At 38.1% G+C, this 20852-nt stretch overlaps 1 protein-coding gene across 1 annotated transcript in view; it reads right to left on the reverse strand.

Annotated features, from left to right (window-relative positions):
- The window catches only part of TENM3 (teneurin transmembrane protein 3), a 1298714-nt gene that overhangs the window by 40127 nt on the left and 1237735 nt on the right, over positions 1–20852 (reverse strand). The window contains 7 exon segments of the mRNA XM_050338169.1: positions 3341–3590; positions 6725–6868; positions 7433–7700; positions 14205–14466; positions 14866–14985; positions 16050–16068; positions 16071–16265. Of these exon segments, the coding sequence (XP_050194126.1) occupies positions 3341–3590; positions 6725–6868; positions 7433–7700; positions 14205–14466; positions 14866–14985; positions 16050–16068; positions 16071–16265 (1258 nt within the window).

Consider the following 20852-nt stretch of genomic DNA (forward strand, 5'->3'; position numbering starts at 1 on the left):
AAAGCTGTAGGGTTTAAGCTATTTCATTGTAGCCTGAAATTATATTAAGCTTCTGCCTTCTACCAATAACAACAAATGCAAAAAAATAAAATCCACATTCAGTGACTTCTTGACTCATTCAGAATTGCCTAATTGCTGTCAGTAGGTCTGCAAAACATGCAGTTATATATACCAACACAGGCTCCTGTAAAGATAAATGAGTAAAAATTAACTTATTCTGCCTGTGTCAAATAATACTAAGTGCTTTGAATTTAAAGTGTGCACAGAGCTATGTAATGATCTATTTCCCTTTGCTTTTATCTTGCTTAGGCCAATCTAGGCAGATCACCTGCACTACTCTCTGTGCACAGATTTTTTTAAAAATACTCTTCCTGCTTAAGTCCCCCTCTCTCTTGCCTTCTCTCTGTGCCCTCTAAACCATATACACTCCAAGCTGTTTTTGTGTTTTGCTAAACTTTTTTTTCTGGCTCTCTACAGACTTGGGATAGTGCCATAGCCTACAAATGACCTCCCCGTCTTCAAAGTCCTTTAAACATTACTTCTTCCATGAATGCCTATCAGCATTAATCACCCACAGGCAGCAGTGTGTATAAAGACATCAGTTCAGCTTTGAGATTGAAAAAATGTAAGGTCACTGGTACATGAGAGGATAAATTGGATCTGCATTCTCTCTCTAATTTAGAGTACAGGCTACTTGAGGTGGGAGACACATCACACTCTGTGCTGAAGCACTGTGCTTATAGACAAGGAAAGCTGAATGCTTGAATAGATAAGAGACCTGAACTAGTATTTAGACTTTTTCAGTAGTTTTACTTGAGGAACACATGTTTCAGTGCATTTTCTTAGTTCTAATACCTAACAATTATATATTGCAAAGTGATCTGTTGAGGGCTGTTTTCCAAGTTGAAATCTCCTTAGCAGTCTGAAGTGAAACTGGACCTTTGCTCCCTTCTCTTACAGGCCATACAGATGTGCTTCCCTCTGCAGCATTTCACAGGACTCTGTACACATGCAGACAAAAGAAGATATTTGGCCTTCCAGTGTGTTTTTAGCCAGGGAGCCCATGGCAATAGGATTTGGTGGATCCTAAAAGTTTACGCATCTTAAATGAGAAGCAGCTTAATTAAGAGAATAAAAAGCTGCCAGGGTCTTTTAAGCATAAAGATCCCACTCTTGGCTTAGGAAGCCCCTGATTAGCAAACTTCTAAGGTTGAGAGTGGACAGTGGGAAGAGGCATGATGCGAGAGAAAACTCAAACATGTAGTAGATCGCTTCAGGCTGCACAATGGGCTCCACATCTCTGCCTACTGGCTCCGAAACAGCTCCTGCAGAGCCAGTCCTCCACAGTCCTCTACGTCTCCTCCTGCCTCAGGAGGAACCCCCGCTTCGCCACCGCTGTATGGGCACATGCTGTTACTCTAATTTGTGCAGTATGATTGCAATTTTGCTACCCAGAGCTTCTGCATGTGTAGACATGAATAAAGCAGAAAAGCTTCAATATTCTCCCTCACCCACTTTTCTTACACACAGGGATCCAGTTTCTGAAATGCCGCAGTAAAGCCTGTGACAATAGTTCTGCCAGAGGCAGGAGAGGGTGGTGCTACTAAATCACAGCAAAACAAACCTCAATATGTGTCCACTCTTTAATCCTATTTGTACATTCCACATTCCAAGTATTATTCCACATTCCATACATCTGCCAAGACAGCGTTTTATCCAGTTGCAATCACAACTTTGTGACACCACAAGGGATATAATTCTTTTAAGCGTAATGGAACAAACACAAACAAAATGTAATAATGAAAACCTAAACCCACCAAACAGAAGAGACTGTCTCTGAGTCACACCTGGAAAAAACCCATAAAACCAACTCGACTGTGTATAAGCTGCCAATTCTGATCATTAGCACCGATGCAAACACTTAATTAGTCGTGGAATTTTTTTGCCTAACACATTTGAAACATACTTTTTAAAACATGAAACCCTTCCTCACAAAGAAGTATGTCCAAAGAAAAGTGAATTTAAAAAATGAGGACAAGAGAGATATGACTCAGTGGGATTTGTTTAAAAACAAGGAAGGAAAATGACTGGCAGCAAAAAGGAGAGAAAAGGACCAGTGGGCCTGCTAGGCTATATACTTAGCAGTTCTGTTACAAAGGCTTGCAGGGTTTCCTGCAAAAAAATCTTGTCTCCAACAAGATTTTAGCATGACTCTGTTTTTTCCTTCTTATCAGCACCAACTGCTGTGGCAGAGCAATTCTAAGCATCCACCTTCTTCTGTTCTTGCCATTATTGTAACTATGCCAGGATGGAGGAATTTTGTATTACAATCCTCTGATTATTATGACCAGTCCTGTGAGTCTTGGTATATTTCAAAATCTTAACTCCTGGAGTTGTGTTATTATTATTTCAACTTCCATTATTAAAAGAACTTCACCTTTAAAGAAACAAATCTCTTAAATGTGAGCCTGAAAAGACTCAACATCAAAAGGCTAATGAAATGAACTCCCTTGATACCTTTATAATTTTATTACTTATATGCCATTCTCATCGTATTTGGGGTATCTGATTAATGAGTGAGTTTTTATAGGATCAGCAAAAGTGCTGCCAGCAAGGAGTGAGCAGAAATGAGGGAACAGCAAAGGAGGGCATACACAAGCATAAAAAGAAGTCTGACTGTGGACAGAGAGTGATGAGAAAAGAGGAACTTGTATCCGAAAGGACGATACCGCCTGACAGCTGACATAACTAAAACATATGAACTCATTATTTTTGAAAAATACTCCTCTTTTCTAGTAATACATCTCAGAAATGACTTCTCCATTATAAGCATTCATTTGTTAAAAAAGAAAGAAGCACAGTTAGAAAAATATAAATCTTCTTTAAGGAATGCTTACCTATGTCTAAAATCTTTATTTCTTGGTGGGAGCAAGTAAAAAAGAACAGAAAAACATTATTAGACAAACATTCAGAAAGGATGTTAAAAGATGAGAAGAAGACAACATTTACATCTACCATTAGTGAAGTGGTGAACGATCATCTATCCACTTACATCTATTGTGTAGGTTAACCCTTAAAATCCACAGAATTATTACTTTGGGTAGATTGTGTTCTCACATTTAGATTAGCATAGTTAAAATGTTTTATGAGGATAAAATGTTTTCACTTCAGTTTTAAATACTTTTTCAAATGCTTTAAAATAATTTGACTCAATTTTTTTTTTTTGTTCACAAAAGCATTAGGAATCTCGAACTTACAAAATGCCAGAAATCAATTCAACACTTTAATTTGCCACAGCAACTCACAACTCCAAAAGTCCAGCATGAGAAAAAAAACATACCTTAGCTCCAGAACACTAGTTACATTTCCAGATGGGAATATCCGACGAACGTAGTTGAAATCCCCCACGTACAGACTGCCATCTGTCCCACAAGCTAAGGCAACTGGAGCCAGTAGCTTATTGCCATCAGCTTGACCATTACAACTCGGACAGGAGATGCTGCGTCGTCTCCCATTGCCCATAATGCTACTAACAACTGGAGGTTGCTGAGATATAAATTGATTTTCACCATTTCCTTTGTAGAGGATTCCTGGCAGATGACATTAAAAAAACCCAAAAAACCAGTTTTTAAAAACTCTGAATGTATGCACATAAAATGATGCACTTCTATTCTAGATATTCTTTTAGCTGATTAGTATAACTTTAATGAATTTTGTGTCACCACATTTTTCTCACTACAAGTAATAGAACTTTGTTAATACATTTATATATTTAAGTCACAGACATGCAAATATTACATTACCTTGTCCACAAAATGTAGCAGAAGCACTAAATACTCTAGCTCTTAGAACACAAAAATGTTTTCAGTTGTTCTTAATTTTAAATGTTAAGCTGTAATTCAGAATAGAAACTGTCATGTTGAAGGAAATATAAGGTGTATTGATGAAAGCAAAGTCCATGTTCCTACATCTTTACAGTTTTGAAATTGCCAGAAATGACTGACACTCTGTTTGTTATAGAAAAAGAGAAAAAATATTTTTGCAAATTGTATTCCTAAAGTCCTAGTATATCTAATTATGAATATAATGTCGAATGTAATCTAAAGTGGATTACTGCTGCAAATTGTAAATATTAATTAAAGAGCCACTTCAAAAAGTAGTAGATTGCCTCAATTTTACATTATAAAGACTCTTTACTCAGCTCGCAACAAAAATGTTCCTCTGGCAACAAAGTCTGCCTCAATACCGTATCTGCAGTTATAGGCAGTTATTAAAAATGTCAAAACAACAAAAAAAATGTGGTGCCAGGCCAACCTACTTCTAAAACTTAATTCTGCTTTGAGGCATGAAAGAAACAATAATTTCGTGAAGACAAAGCAATGTGCCAGCAGTATTTTTCTTCCATTATAGCCTACACAGGGAATCTGAGAGGAAAAATGGATGCTTTATGTTAAATCCTCAGTCTTAGGAAAAAAAAAAAAAGTATGTTAAAGTGTTGCCAGGACTCAGACTGTTCAATCTCATAATGAATCCATTAAGGTGTCCTCTACAAATGGTCAGCTATTATGGTTATACTAAGTCACAATATGTCTTTCCGTGGTACAATCCATGTAAACCACATGTCACTTTGTACTTTACAGTGATCTGTGTTTTATTGATTGCATGCCCAAAGTTTCAAGGCAGCTTGGGGCTGAGGGATACAGTTATCTTTTGAGATGTTTATAAGAAATTTAGGATGCATTTCTCTTTCTCTCGTCATTTCCAAAGTGCACTCTTTGTACTGAAAGGTATGAGAAAAAAAACAACTTTGCTTTCTTCCTTAAATGTTTGAGGTGTTTTCACTGCTTTTAATGTCATAAAATGCAAGAGATTATAAATTTAAAACAAATATACATGATAACACTGGAAAAAATGAAAATGGTTTATGGAAACCTAATGGCAAGTAATCTAAAGAAGTAATCTAAACCAAAAGAGGGAGAACGTATTTTTCATGAATAGTTAAAGCCTGAATGCATTAACAGTATACAAAATCCCCTCGCCTATGATTACATCATTTATGACAATCATGGCACTATAATTTTCCCTGAAATAGCTGAGTTCTACAATTTTCATCAGAGGAATTCTACAAGTCAGCACAGTGCACTATTGCACCTGATTTATTCTGTCATTACCTTGAAAAATTGGTCCTTCACATTTCTCCTCTATTATCACAGAATAAAAGATGTACATTAGACTATTTACTGCAGTAGTTTGGGCTGCCCATACAAACACTGCACTCTCTTCTGAATAAATTTATGCAGCTCATCCACCTTGTCATTACAACTCTCCACTTCGTTTATTCAATTAGACACACGCCACTTTGAAAAGTCATTACTTGTCAAATGTACTCTTAAACATAATTTAAAGCCACCATCAATTTACCTTGTGAACAGAATCAATCTTATATATATATTTATAATTATAGCTCTTTACATTTTTTAGATGGATTACTTTACAGTAGTTTGCACAGGTGCCTTTTTTTTTTTTTTCCATTTAAAATTAGGTACAATGACACCTTTTCCCTTAATTTGGTTACCTTATTTCTCTACCAGTCAGAAGCAATACTTCAGGTAGCGATTAGTGTATCACACAAAATAAGCTACCACCTTAAGCCACGTTGCAGCAAATTGCAGTCGGAGAGAGGAGTGAGAATATGTGAAAGCAACAGCTCTGCAGACACAACGCTCTGCAGAAGGAGGGGGAGGAGGTGCTCCAGGTACCAGAGCTGAGATCTGCCTGTGGTGAAAACTGTGGTGAGGCAGCTGTACCCCTGCAGTGCATGGTGGAGTAGGTATCCACCTGCAGCCTGTGGAAGACTCCACACTGGAGCAGGCTCTTGGTAGGACCTCTGGACATGTGGAGAGAGGAGCTCCACAGCAGGTTTGCTGCCAGGACTTGTTCCCCTGCATGGGACCCATGCTGGAGCAGACTGTTCCTGAAATACTGCACCCTGTGGAAAGGGACCCACACTGGAACAGTTTGTGAAGAACTGCAGCCTGTAGGAAGGACTCACATTGGAGAAGTTCATGGAGAATGGCTACCAGGGGAGGAACACTATGCTGGAGGAGGGGAAGAGTGTAAGGAGTTCTCCCACTGAGGAGAAAGGAGCAGCAGAAACAATGTGTGATGAACTGACCACAGGCCCTGTGTCCCTGCACCGCTGGCAGGGAGGAGGTGGAGAAGTTGTTTTTAAGGTTTGGTTTTCTTTCTCATTATCCTACTGTGATTTGATTGGTAATAACTTTAACTAATTTTCCCAAGTTGAGTCTTTTTTAATCCGTGACTGTAACCCATGAGTGTTGATGAACTTATTTATGCATATGTATTTCTAGGATGAAGAAGCATGACATCCACTGCAAATCACAGAATCACAAAATATCCTGAGTTGGAAGGGACCCACAGGATTATTGAGTCCAGCTCCTGCCCCTGCACTTGAAAAATCCAGGAATCACAGCACATGCCTGAGAGCATTGTCCAAACACTTCCTGAACTGTGGCAAGGCTTGGCAATGCAAACACTTCCCTGGGGAGCCAGGGAAGCTCAAAGCATTTACCATATGCAAAATGTTCTATAATTTTCTTTCTTAAAAAAATAACAGAGCAAATAGTTGAAAAGTTTGAATGAGAGACCTGAAGTGCAGGGCAGTGGAGTAGTAAAATGAGCAAGAAGAAAATGAACTCCTTACCATTCTGAACATCCAATACATGATGCTTATCCAGTGTCCAGCCACCCATATTGGAGGCATCCAGTTCATAACCCTGCAAAATGGCAGTCCGCTTTTCCCAGAGAGTTAGATCCAAGCAAGACTCATACTCGTAACCTACAGACACTGAAATAAAAGTACATTTCCTCATTAAGTATAGGATCTTGTTCTGAAGAAGAGTTTAAAGAATGTGATTTCCTTAAACTACGTATGTTCTTTTGCTCTCCTAGGCTACCTGAAAATCCCTATGACTTCTTTACATGTGCTGAAAGTACTAAACAAATTCCAAAGCAATCCTGGCTTATTAAAATATTTTAGTTATTAAGAGTAAGTGGATTAAGACAGATACAGAGGAAAGCCCTTTTGTGATGTAAGTCAGAATGTTATTATTGTGCTTTCAAGTACATGGAGTATGCAGACTAAATACCATACTGTACTTTTAGGCTGAGGGCTACTTCATGAGGAAGGACTAAATTGAAAAATGATGGTGGTTTCTTTTTCCATTTAAATTGATTTATTTTCTTGTAATTAAATGTTTAGATTAGTATTTTTAATATGTTTTAATATCCATTGTTATTTCTCATCTTATACTGCTAAGCATTTTCTACTTAATGGATACAAGCATTTGGTATGTGCTTCCCTATCTTCAAGACAACACTAAAAATCAAAAAACCCCTCTGCAACACATACCAACAGCTTCAGATAATCCATAGACTCTCTGATTGTATGCATCAGTTTTATCCCATATGAAAGTGTATGCTAGATTTGGGGATGCAGGGAACCATTTTTGGAACAGTCTTCCCACCACTGCCACCATAAGATGAACCTTCATTAAATTAAATGGTATAACAGACTGGGTCATAGTAATCTTCAGTACAGATTTATATCCTGCAGCTCTGGAGCTCAAGTATGACAACTTCAAATCGGTTCCCGGTATTGTCGTTTCTTCGTGAAGTACCTATGCATTGTGAAGAGAAAAATACAGTATTTGAATGATTTGGAAATTAAACCGAACAATGCAGCCATCATAAAAGGATGCCTGACATAATGTTACATGACAATCCTTTAGGAAGTATCATCTGTATCTGGCCTTCATTTGAGAATGTAAGAAATTACAACATTTCCCCTTTTTCTTAAAAGTCAAGTCTAAATTCTTCATTATACTGAAGCTGCTTAGTTGATAATTTCTGCTAAAGGGTTTCAAAGAAATCTCCTTTATTTTTATGGGGGGAAATGAAGAATGGAGGAAAGGGAAAACATCCCAACTGCTTTTTCCAAAAGAAGCAAAAAAGCATCTTTAATCTAAGCGAAAATTGCCCCTTCTTATGTTGCCATCCGTGTCCCAACTGTGGATATATAATAAAGGCTTCACATTTGAGTTGGGATGCCTAATTGCTTCTGTAGCAGCAGGAAGAACTTTTAGGTATTTTATTATTTGCATTACCAGTGGATTGCAAATACTTTGAACTAGAGCATTCTTCCATTTATTTTGAAGATAGATAAGTAGGGTGCCTCAGGGAAATTTTTTTTCCATATTTCCTGATCAATATTCACTACTCAGGTATCAGCTTATCACTTTCACATTTCAGAGAGGCACAATAATTCAATTTCATTTTTAAAAGGTTCCTCCCCTCCTCTGCCTTGTCTTTTCCTCTGAGCTGAGGAGCTTTTGTGGGTGATGGATAGACATGAAATATTTCTATGTAATGTAATAAGAAAGACTATACTGTCCTATACCTCAGTCAGAAGAACATAAGCACTGCAGTCAGCACTTTGGATGAACAATTACCAAGGGTCCTGGTTTAATTAAAAACAAAACAAAAACCCCCAAAAAACAACCAACCAACCAAAACCAAAAAAATAGAAAGAGGAAAAATGTATCTAGGCACATTTATAAAGGTAATGTTTCTTTGGTGGAAAGAGAGGGCAAAGGATGCTTGAAGCACAGGCTCAGAACCTTGGTGGTCTTACAGGAACACTCTTGAGGGAGTATATTGGGAAAGCTTTATTTTACTTTTCTATCTCCTGGTCCTAAAGTCTGAAGACCAAACACTAATTACTATTAGTAGAAAACAGACTTCAGACAGCCCTGTCACAAATACTAGGCTTAAGACTTCAGTGGGATTAAAAGTTGGCTGCTAAACAAATGCTGTTCGCTCTATGCTAAAGAAATCCTTGGACACTGCTTCTAAACAATTGACTGTCTGTGTTGAATAGGGTCAAGTAATGTCATTCATGCTCTTGAGGAGGGCAGCAGGCGCTACACCATCCTGTATATTAGCACTTTTGTTGGGATCTAAAGAAAGATTTATACAGTATTAATTATATCTACCTCCTTCCCAACAACAGTATCAAAAAATCAGAAATAGTATTTTGACTCATTGTCTGACATTATAGTTATTTACATCTGATACATGTAGACATAAAACTGTTGTTCTCCAGTAAGATCATAATAGAGCTGTAGGAAATAAATGAGGAATTGGAAAATACAAGACAAATGAAATTCAGATTTATAAATTCTTAATTCTCATTCTTTCAATATTTCTTTGTTACCCACCAAGAACTTGCCATCACTGAGAAGAAATGACAAGTAGCACTATCACCTTGAAGGATGGTGTGGCCTCATTTCTATTTGAAAATCTAGTCTGCTTTCCCTCAGCCTCATATACAGACAGTATCTAAGCCAGAGAACAGGCAAATCTCTTCTACATGAACAAAAACACCTCTCTCTAGAGAGATAAGTGATTATGAACACATTCCTTTTCTGAGACTTTGAAGGAAAAGCACAAACCACCCAGGAACAAAAGATAAATTCCTCCTCAAGACATCAGCAGGAGTCTCATATACTGCACATTAAAACTAGTCTAACAGATGGAGGTCTCTGTAAGCAAGAGGAGAAAAAGCAATGCTTGTAATAGGACAAAATTTAATGGACTTCACTGGTCTCCTGTTACGACCATTGCTTCCTTTACAACTGAAACTGTGGAAGAGCAGTGTTAAACACATAGGTGGTCTTCCAGTACTCTTGGCTGAGATAACAGGCAATAAAGAGGACACCTTGAAGTTTCAATTTTCAAGACATTCCACTGTGTATTTGGATTACTATCAAATTAGAAACTAGGACACTCATGCAGTTCTCAGCGAGGTTTAAAACAAAACCCAAACCCCTATTATTAGTTTCTGCAGAAGCCTCAAATACCTGCTGGAAATCTGACTTATAACTTCCTTCTTTCCATAAAATATCCCCTGTAGTAACTTATTTTCTTGAGAACTTTAGAAATGTAGAGGTAGGGTTATGCAACTCAATCTCTCTCCCAGAATCAAGCATTACAAAGAGAATTAAATAGTTTAATGTTCATCCGAAAAGTTAAATCATCAGGCATAGCAGAGAGCATCCTATGGGAGCCATGACAACACATCAATTGTAAAGCAATCAAGAAAGTCACTGGGTGTAAAAGTCACATCAGGAATTGCCAGCACAACCAAGCTGTCTGTACTTTACCTTTTCCAGATAGAGTATCAAACTATTTTCAGAAAGGCTGATACCCTAAGGGGACTGAATTATAGCCCAACCACCAAGTTCTAATGGTTGACATTTTACTTATGGATGATCAAGCTTCTCAGAAGGACAGCTATGAAATATTTAACCTAGGGGACTGAGATAAGGGTCACCTCAATTTTCACAAAGACAGTTTGTTGTCCTGAGAGTTCAAGCTGAGTAGCATAAATTGTACAGGACTCCTTGTCTCTCATGGCCAGCAGGACTAAAGCTGTCCAGGCTCTGGAATGCTTTCCTGCCCCAAAATATAACATGATTCAAGCAACATGCTCAGATGGTATTAAGAACTTTGAATAAGTTATAAAGTTAGGGTGGAAAATGTTTGCTGTATTACTGTGATTGTTTTGGCAAATTGAGCAACTTCAATTAAAATTTGAGGACAAACTTCAGAAATGAGTATAAATTTTAGTCCTAGTGTCAGTAAAAGGTTGTTTCCCGAGAAGTAACAGCTGAGGTGCTGCATTGAAATGAAACATCATCTTGGTTTGAGAGGGGTAAAGATGGCATTTTTAGATACAGCTAGATATTGGCAACTGTTGCTATTACATAAAGCTTGAGATTAAAGAGAACTAAAGGAGTACTAAAATTATATTTAAAGTAGAAGCTGAAACAGCTCATTTCAAGATGTAAAAATGTGGGTTTTTTTCCTTTTTAAAAAAAGTATTCCCCTGGAATTGAGGCTCTTAAATAAACTTACAAAGCAAGGAGAAATAAAAAGGGGAAAAATACTTGTTTTTTCTAGATTTAAAACATGGTTGAGGTACCACAGAGAAACAGGAAAAGTCATACAGATGTAGAAACCTAAAAATGCGTCCAAAAGAGAATAAAGAGGTGTATATGAAGCCTCAAACAGAAAGCAAAAGAGAAGAAAACCAGAAATTGTGCTGGCAAAGAAGGACACATGAATGAAGATATTTGGTTCTAAAAGTAATCTCCATTTTTTTTCTCAGTACAAATTTCAAGTTGTGGAGATATCAGCTAAGTGAAAGTAGGATGCAGCATCCAGTGAAGGCTGAGATAGCTAGATATCATATTATACTGCTGGTTTAAATGTTAAAATGGGTTAATTTCCTTGCTGAAAATTTGGCCACCCTGAAGTCACTAATAATCACTGTTATTAAGTCATTGAGGCCCATACTTTATCCTGAATTCCCCTGGGAAAATAAATTTTGCCAACTTCTGCTGTATAGCATTGCCAGTAGTGAGAGAGAGTCTGAGGAGAGGAAACTTGAACATATAATTTGAAGGAAAATATTCAGTCTTCGTTCTCCCACACACTTGAGGTGACAGAAGCAAGCTGCTCAGGACCTGCAGAAGGCATACTAACACTGTATAACAGAAGTTTAGGACAAGGAAACCCTCAAATACTGAATTTCAGAAGTGCTCATTGTGACTTGTGTGCTTCTTCCAGACTACACGGTGATATGTGGCAAACAGACATTTACTGTATTTGGAAAAAGAGAGTAACAGTATTACCAAACACACAGAAGCAGCTCCAGCTTAACCTGATCTCCCTTATCTGCATGCAGTTCACTGTCTTGTTCCACACTGATTAATCTCAGCTAGTTAAGTCTAGGCAAAGCATGGTAACTTGCAATTAAAAGTAGATAAAGTTATGCCTAAGTAGTCCAAATTTAGTTAACATGTTATTATCATCTTTCTTGAATAACCATCTCTTGGGTCTGTGATCACCCCTTTACTGCTTGCCGCCTTTATTCAGTTTCCTTTCATGCTGCTTCTTTGGCACAGGCTTTAATTCCCCCTCTGATCAATCTGGAGTTCATAAGCCACTAAGTACACTCCTGGAAACATTATCTTCAAGAGATGATGAAATGCTTCAAGGGATGATTACAGCAGCACTCATTTTCTCCTGTAGTACGTAATAGTGAATCCTGTCACACCACGTGAACAAGGTGACTGACTGAAGGAACATGGGGAACGATTTCTTTCTCTGTGCCTTCATCCAGTCTCCCACACTTTAAACTGGCATTGACTCTTTTTCATGAGAAGATCTACAGGAGTTCCTCTGGAGCTGAACATACAGTTTTGAAAGGAATCTGGTTCTGCCCATCTTTTCCAGAATAGTGAATTTTTTGGGAGACAGATGGTTGAGCATTATCCATTTCTGAGGGGAACCTGATCTGGAAGAGGCACATCCCAGTCATGGCTGTGCAGCTCCCACTTGCTGAAGCAGGAAATTATGTGTGGGATAAGCAAAGAATATAGAAGAAAATAGTACTTAAAGGTTTTTTTACATAGTACTGGAACTGGACTTCTTGCATATGTAACAAGACTACCATTTTACATTATCATAAATGACCTATCAGCATCAACTGCCTAGAATCCACTGAGAATATGATCTTTCCTTCCAGCTGGCTTCCTAGAGAAATCAACCTGGTCCAACAGTCCTGCCTATCAGACCTCTCACCTCCTAAATTTTGAACATGGAAACCAATTTCAACCACATTTGAAATAACAATAGAAATCTCTAAAGATAATTCAGTTCCTTTAGGTTTATTACAAAAAAAAAAGGTTCAGGTAGGGAAGAAGTAGTCAAGTTGGGACTCCTGTGAGAAAAAAGTCTGAATGCAGAAGGACTGGATGTGACAGATAACTGGAATTACAGCAAGGGGTGGAAATGAGTAGGAATCCAGACTTCATTAGTCCCACTGCTCATGAAATAACTTGTTTACCTAGACATTACACGTGTTTTTTAAAATTTGTATTTTCTGACAGCCTTGTATTATTACCTTTTTCTTGATTTATACCCCATCTATCTAAGTCATTTTCCATAATTTCAGAAATGGAATCTATCATCTGCTGCCAAAACAAGTAAATAAGAGCTGTTTTTCAGTGGACTCTGTTTTGCAAATACTTTCTTCTAATTGACTTGCAAGTATCAAAGGCACAGAAATGATAGTGATGATAAAAGCAACAATTTTCTAACACAGTCGAGATTTGTATGAGTGTTTAGTTGTAATTTCCTTTAAACCTGCTCCTACCATGAATTGCTTAATGAGTTAGCTCTTTTCTTAAGAGCTCTGCATGAAAACATTTGAATACATTTTCTGTGTTTCCCTTGAAGAGGCAAGGACATTTCTCAGTGAATGGGAAAAAAGACTGCCCTATGTAATTATGACATAGTGAAAGCAGGGGAGAGGAAAAGAGAGAAAGGAGAGGGAGAGGAAGAGGGAGGCAGAATGAGGACTGTTTCACTAGGAAAAGTTAAAAAATCAACAGTGAGGCATATTTTACTTCTGAAATGCAATTGAAATGCTTAAAGAGCCAAGAGACTGATGGATGAACCTAATACATCTATCTTAGAAAAATTTAAAAAAGCCATTCCAGCCACAGCTTTTTCCATTTAAATCAAGATTTTGATGTGAAGTCTTACTTTTGGTATTTCAAATTCTGAAGAAGTAGATTAGAACACATGCTCATTGGCTTGCCCTCAGTGCTGCAGAATTCTTTTAGTTTATAAAAATCTGAATGTCATGCTATTTATTAGGATTAAACAGATAAATTGAACTATATGGGTCTTTAAGACGGAGTAAAAAACATCTTTCATTTTCAGTTTCTGAGGTGCACTTCTAACAAGAGGGCAATCCAGAGTCAGATTTTATGGGCCAGGCCTGATTGATGAAGATATTCTGTAAATTAAGTGATGCAAACAAATATAAAACCAGACACTGATGTACAGCCAACTTTCTTACTTTTCTTTTTCAGATGAAATTTTAAAAATCATCCCACAGAATAAATAAATTGGTCTGAAAATAATCACATTGCACATTCTTAGCACTTACTGAGAATTATTTATTTTTGAACAGTAGTTTGCATTGTTTTCATTACGGTTGCTTAATACTAGCCTGTGATAAAACTCTGTTTATTTGAAGCACACCTTACCTGAGTCTCTGGGATGATAGGACTGTCTTCAGGAGAAATTCTAAAGAAGGTGGATAAAGGTGATGACACAATAACAGGGTTTGGCCTTACAAATCCGCTTAGATCACAACTAGGAATGTCATTCTCTTCCTTCTTCATGACAAGGGTATCCATGACATAAAACACATTCCAGGGAATCCATACGGTGTGATACTGCGTCAGGAATGGTGATCGCTCAAATACCAGTGTCAGAGAGGCACCACCATTCGCTACCAAGTCAAACCTAGAAAAAAAACCCAAGAGGGCTAGCTAGTCAGCAAATTCCCAAAGCCATTCACAGCCTCTGTTTTATGGATTGATTCTTCATTCCATTGTACTGCTCTGCAGGCAGAATGACTCTACTGGAAACAATGGAGAAATCAATTAAATTATATTACAAAATACCACACAGAGAGAATTGAGAGTTTGGGATCCTGCGTTTAAATTAAGCAAGCCCTTCTACTTCTACAGTATATAATCAGCATGTTTTACATTTGAAGAAAGTACAAAGGACAACTTCAGTCAATCACTTTGTTAATGTCTTTTGTTTCCATTATTTTATTATTATCTTAGTTTTACAAGCAGCTCTTCGGTAAAGCCTTTGCTGTCTTTGTGACTTAGAAGTGCTTCAAAGGGAACTTACATTCCATCCTGGCGAGTGATTGTATATCCATAGTCTGGATAGTGCAGAAAGGAGACATTGACTCCAATGAGTGGCGTTCCATCAGCAGTTAATACTTGGCCTCTTATGACGGAGGCAAGACTGTGAAAAAGATGCAGGATCAAATTACAAGCTTGTTTTTTTCATTCTCGTTTGAATGAATAAAAGCTAGTGAGTGAACACACACACATCCACCGCCACCCACCCACCCCTCTCTACGTGGTATCAACTATCATTAAAAAAACATTCCTCAGACTCTAACCCTTTTACAAGTTCACATAATTTCCATTGTATAAACAAATGCCTCCAAAATCTACAGATAATAATTTTGTTTCAGTATTGTTGATTTTACTTTGGTTTATTTTGTCTGTACTGAGTTACTAAGACCAGAAATTCACTGAAGAATTTTAAGAACTTATAAACTCTAGATGTTCTCACTGCAAGTCATATGTCTGGCAGACTTTTAAAGAAAAACGTACTTTTCAATTAGCATCAAAGCAATCTGCAAAACTGCAGGGACTATGAAGTACAAAATTTAAAAGAGCAATAACAAACATTGGTGCAACAACTTTTAATCAACTGCTGTGCCCAAACACATTAATGCTGTTAAATTACTGCAAACGCAGTAGCTCTAGTGTAAATCATCTTCTTTCACTCAGTGAGATCCCAGACACCTGCTTCCTGTTACTGGTTTATTTTCAGGTCATTACTGCTTCATAGAGCACCAGTCAAATAGTTTACGCAATTATACTGTCGTGCACTTAACAGTTCTATTACATTAATTCATAATTTATATTATTTAGTGAGCTCAGCTTAAAAAGTGCAGCTTTGCTTTTCCTTCTGAAGTGTTTTCATTGCTTTGATATATTTCCAACTGTGCTAGCCTAAATCAACTGGTTAAATAAAGATTTATTTAATCATTAATGAAGTGCCCTGCTAGAATACAGACACTAAGCATGGCAAGTACCTTCTGTAACCTACCGGCACTGGCAATTTGAATTTTGCTGGGAATGAGAAAAACCCAAGCAATTTGATATACTAAGAGCAAAAGTCTTTGCTGAAAATCCATGCCATGACATTTGCAGTCACAGTGGATCTAATCACATGAATCTCACACACTCTCCACTTTCTTTTGTGTTCATACGTAAAAGATGAGTCATGCTCACCTCTTATTAAAAGGACTTTCCCCGGTATGACATGAGTGCTGTCTGCTCCGATGAGAAAACTGATGCGGTCATAAAATGCTTTGGCAGCTTGCTGAGATGGCGACTGTTGGCTTTGGCTGATGATATCTTGGGGATCAGGTAGTCCACGACAATAAGGCTGGTTTTGGCAAGAACTCTGCAAACAGCAGTCAGGATCCATACAGTCAACTAGCCCATCTGTTGGCAGAAAGTCACATGAATGAACAAACTCTTCCTCCTGCCCCTCTGCATGGGAATCAGCCAGCCAGCAGAGAGATTAAAAAAAATTATGTAGTATGAAAGAATACTCATAATTAAGATTTTAATGAATTCACTTTCAATTAAAGAAAGCGAGTTTGTTTCCACTGGGTTCTTAAACTCCCATGGAAATCCATGCAAACTGAATATACTCAGTATCATGTAAAAATTAAACCTATTTATTCAACACTTTCCTAAAAACATTTTGAACAAACCAGAAAATGAAGAAAAGCTCAGGCTCTGCATACAGTGTTAACTTACAAACACTTCAAGTGGGTCTAATTAGCTTTTATGTGAGGTTATTTGGTTTCCTAGAGAAAAGAAATAAGTAACTTCCCCTCTGCTGTTTTCCTCAAGTTTTTTAGCATATCTGTGCTGCAAGTAGCTTTAAATATTTCACAACATTTATCAAGGTGGATTCCTTTACACCTTGGCAGAAAGATTTTGTTGCTAGTGGCAAAGGCAATTTCCACGAGTTTTTCACATGAAAATGTATGAGAGAACAAAATCTGTATTTAACATTTAGATTTTATTCTGAATAAAGCGATAAGAAATGCTGGCCAGTATAAACAAGATTTAAACACATGGGTGCTTTTATGCTTATGTGCTGAAATATTCACATATGTGGAGCATTAGATCTGTCACATCACTGGAAATCTAATTTGGTGAAAGATTAAAATCAAGATCAAATTGATAACTACTAATTTGCTGTAAGTAAAGTCATAAGGAAAACGAGCCTGGAAATGTCAGCTACAGGAAATTTCTAGATGAATGTAATATGGTATCACAGAGCTGATAATTGTTTCCCCAAAAGAACAGCAAGACTGAAATAGCTCAAACATTTTATTATTCAATTTAGATTAGAGAGGGAGCTTGCTTGCTGCACTAAACTGAAAAATATACCAATGCAGCACTTGGAGGAAGGCCATGACTGCTTCTCTCACAAAAAAATGTACCTTTAGAGTAAAACTTCTTTCTGAAGGGAAAAATATCATCCATTTTTGTTCAATCAGATGTTGAAAGAGTGTAAGTAAACAGAGATCTTCTAAAGGTTTTCTTCTAAGTATCACTGTGCTATGTGGATCAGTTAGAGGATTGGCAAAATAGTAAAGCACTGGGATTTCTGTTCTTTTGCACATCTAAAGTTCTTATTTAACTTGGCTGACATTGAAATCAGTTCAGGGAAAATAAAAGAGATGAAAAAGGCATCATTAGGTATATCAAAGTTTAAACTTTTGTATAAGAAAAGAAAGAACATTCATTTTTCCTGGAATGAGGATATGCCAGAGGGTCATGTTGCCACTCAGATAGACACTGACAGGCTGGAGAAATGGGCTGACAGGAATCACATGCAGTTCAGCAAAGAAAAGGCAAAGTCCTACACCTGGGGAGGAACAACCGCCTGCACCAGAACACAGCTTTGTGGAGGAGTTTCCTCCTTGGGAGGAGTCCTGATGGACACAAAATTAATATGAGCCAGCAACATGACCTTGCAGAGAAAAGGTGTCAACAACATTCTGGGCTGTGTCAGGAGTGTTGCCAGCAGGTCAGGAGGGGTGATCATTTACCTCCACTTAGCACTGGGGAGGTCACACCTGCATGCACAGCTCTGTGTGCAGACTGGGCTTTCTGGTACAGGAGATACAGGCATACCAGAGAAAACTCAGTGAAGGGCCATGTAGACAGTTAAGGGCTTGACACATCCCTCCTACATGAAAGGCTGAGAGAGTTGAGACTGCTTAGGCTGGAGAAGAGAAAGCTCATCAATGTGTACAGATACTAATGGGAGGGTGTAAAAAAGTCCACCTTTCAGTGGTGCCCAGCAAAAGGAAAGAGACAATGGGCACAGACTGAAACACAGGAAATTTGGTCTGAACAGTAGAGAAACTTTTTTTTACTATGAAAATGGTTGGATATTGCAACAGGCTGCCCAGGGAAGTTGTGGAGTCTCAGTCCTTGGAGATGTACAAAACCAACTGGGCACATTCCTGAGCAACCTGCTCTTGCTAATCCTGTTTTGAGCAGGGGGTGGGACTAGATGATTTCTAGAGGCCCTTCCAACCTCAAATAGTCTGTGACTCTTGTGATTTTCTAGCCTCAATCTTGTAAAATAGGAAACCCTTTCCTAGTTGAAGTACTGACCTCCCTTGCCGGTTTTAACTCTAGAAGACTGGATGAGTGTCAAAGCTGGGGGTACTGACAGTTAAATGCATAGTTTTGGGGTTTTATATATCTGTATGGTCTCCCAGGCAATATCTGGTGCAGTTGCCAAAGAAATGCTCAAATTTCTCCATTCATCTTTGTTAGTTTATAAAAAGCAAATGTACATCTGGAGTATAGTCTGCAGGTCATAAAACTGCATGAGATTGACACCTTCTGAACTAATCAGCTGGAAATGCATTTTTACAAGCCTCTCCACTAACATCAATCAGAGAAAGAATCTCATTTTCACCAGCCAAGATAGAGGGATATGCTGTTTGTTATTTTCCTGTGGAGTTTATCAGTAACTTGCCCAGGCGAGTGACGGATGGTTATGAATCTGGCTCCTTATAACTTGAGAAAACATTTTTCATTCTTTCTCTGTACTTATGTGGCTAGAGCTATCTAGTACTGCTAAGTTGAGTACTCTATTGCACCGTGTGAAGAGGAGTAAAATTTCCTTTCTGAAATGGCTCTGCAAAATTATTGACGAATTTTGTTTGGCCTGAAAAATATGAGACTTAGCTCAACACTGGCTTGTCAGTTATATCACTCAAATATGACAGTGAAATTATAAAGAAAATAGAAACTCCTACAGGCAGCTGGGCAGTCATTATCAGTCTCAGAAAGCTATTTGTAGTTTCTTGTTCTAGACTTAAGTCTATATACAGAAGACGTAATGGTTACTTTAGTGTTTACTTCCTCAAAAGCTGTAAAAATCTTGATTTTTACCTTTGTAGCAAAATGCACCAAATTCCAATGGAACATGATCTGTTGATAACATTGGTCATTTGGGGAGATAATTAAAACCACCAAAACTCTGCTCTTGTGAGACCCCAGTTGGAGTACTGCATCCAGCTCTGGGATCCCCAGAGTAAGAAGGACATGGAGCTGTTGGAGCGAGTCCAGAGGGGGACCATGAAGATGATCATGGGGTGGCAGCACCTCTCCTATGAAGACTGAGCGAGTTGTGGCTGTTCAGCCTGGACAAGAGAAGGCTCCAAGGAGACCTACAGTAGCCTTCCAGTACCTAACGGGGGCTTCCAAGAGCTGGAGAGGGACTTTTGACATGGGCAGGTAGTGATGGGACAAGGAGGAATGGCTTTAAACTGACAGAGGGTAGGTTTAGATTAGATATTAGAAAGAAAATCTTTACTGTGAGGGAGGTGAGGCACTGGAACAGGTTGCCCAGAGAAGTTATGGACATGCCATCCCTGGAAGTGTTTAAGACCAGGTTGGATGGTGCTTTGAGAAACCTGGTATAGCAGAAGAAGGGTTGGAACTAGATGATCAGTAAGCTCTGTTCCAACCCAAGTCTTTCTATGATTCTGTGATTAAGTGAGAGGAGTCAAGACTGAGGATTCCCATGATGTATGTCTAAAAAATAAGATATATCTGTGTGAGTGTTTGCTTTTGAATGGAGTAAAACTGCTGGAAGGAAATAAAATAGGGGGACAAAGTAAGTCCTGGGCACAACTTCTGCCAGTGTCAAGGGCAGATGGCAGCCAAGAACCTTCATAAATCACATTCTTGCCAAATAAGCTGATGATATATTTAGGTAACAAAAATCTCCAAGAAGTGAAATTCAGTGCCTACATAGGAGGAATATAGTTTTGGAGCTGTGACTCTGGCCATCCCACCAGCAGAGGTTGGATGACTGGCAAACTAAGGCAAGAGACCGGAAAGCACAGGAAACTGTTTTAACAAACTGCAGTTATTTTCACATTTTATGATTTTACAATTTTACAACAGGCTATAATGAATGGAGTCAATCACAGACACAAAAATAACAGCCTGTAGGAGTAGCTCATCAGAAAAGCCAAAAAAGCACAAGTATCCCTTGATTTATTAATAAGCAGTGAGCAAGGACTTTGTTCAATGTTGCTATTGCAGTATTTCTACAAGCACACCTACTCCTGTTGGAGTAAAGAAGCCAAAATATAAAATGTGTGATGTGAAATGAGTTGCCACTCCAGAAAGAAATCTTGGAGTCACTGTGGATAAGTCCTACAGATATATAAACCTAGCACTCACCAGACACCACAGATGCAAACAAAAAGCTGAAGAATAACAGGAAGTGTTGAAGCACAAACCAGAGTACATAAGCATGCCACTGTATCACTCCTAGTTCAAGTAGATACTTCCTGAGATTTCCTTATCTTGGGTTATCTCTGAACTTATCAACTCTTCTGAAATTCAAAACATTCTCTGGCAGTAATTTCTTACTTTAATTAGCAGTCTGTTAGTATACAAAAGAAAGTATAAGTTCACATTTACGCTATTAAAGTGTTCTGCTAAGCAATTACTGCACTGTAAGAGAAGAGGTCT

This window comes from Myiozetetes cayanensis, unplaced genomic scaffold (assembly GCF_022539395.1).
Source record: "Myiozetetes cayanensis isolate MyiCay16 unplaced genomic scaffold, myiCay2020 scf7, whole genome shotgun sequence".
Lineage (NCBI taxonomy): Eukaryota > Metazoa > Chordata > Aves > Passeriformes > Tyrannidae > Myiozetetes > Myiozetetes cayanensis.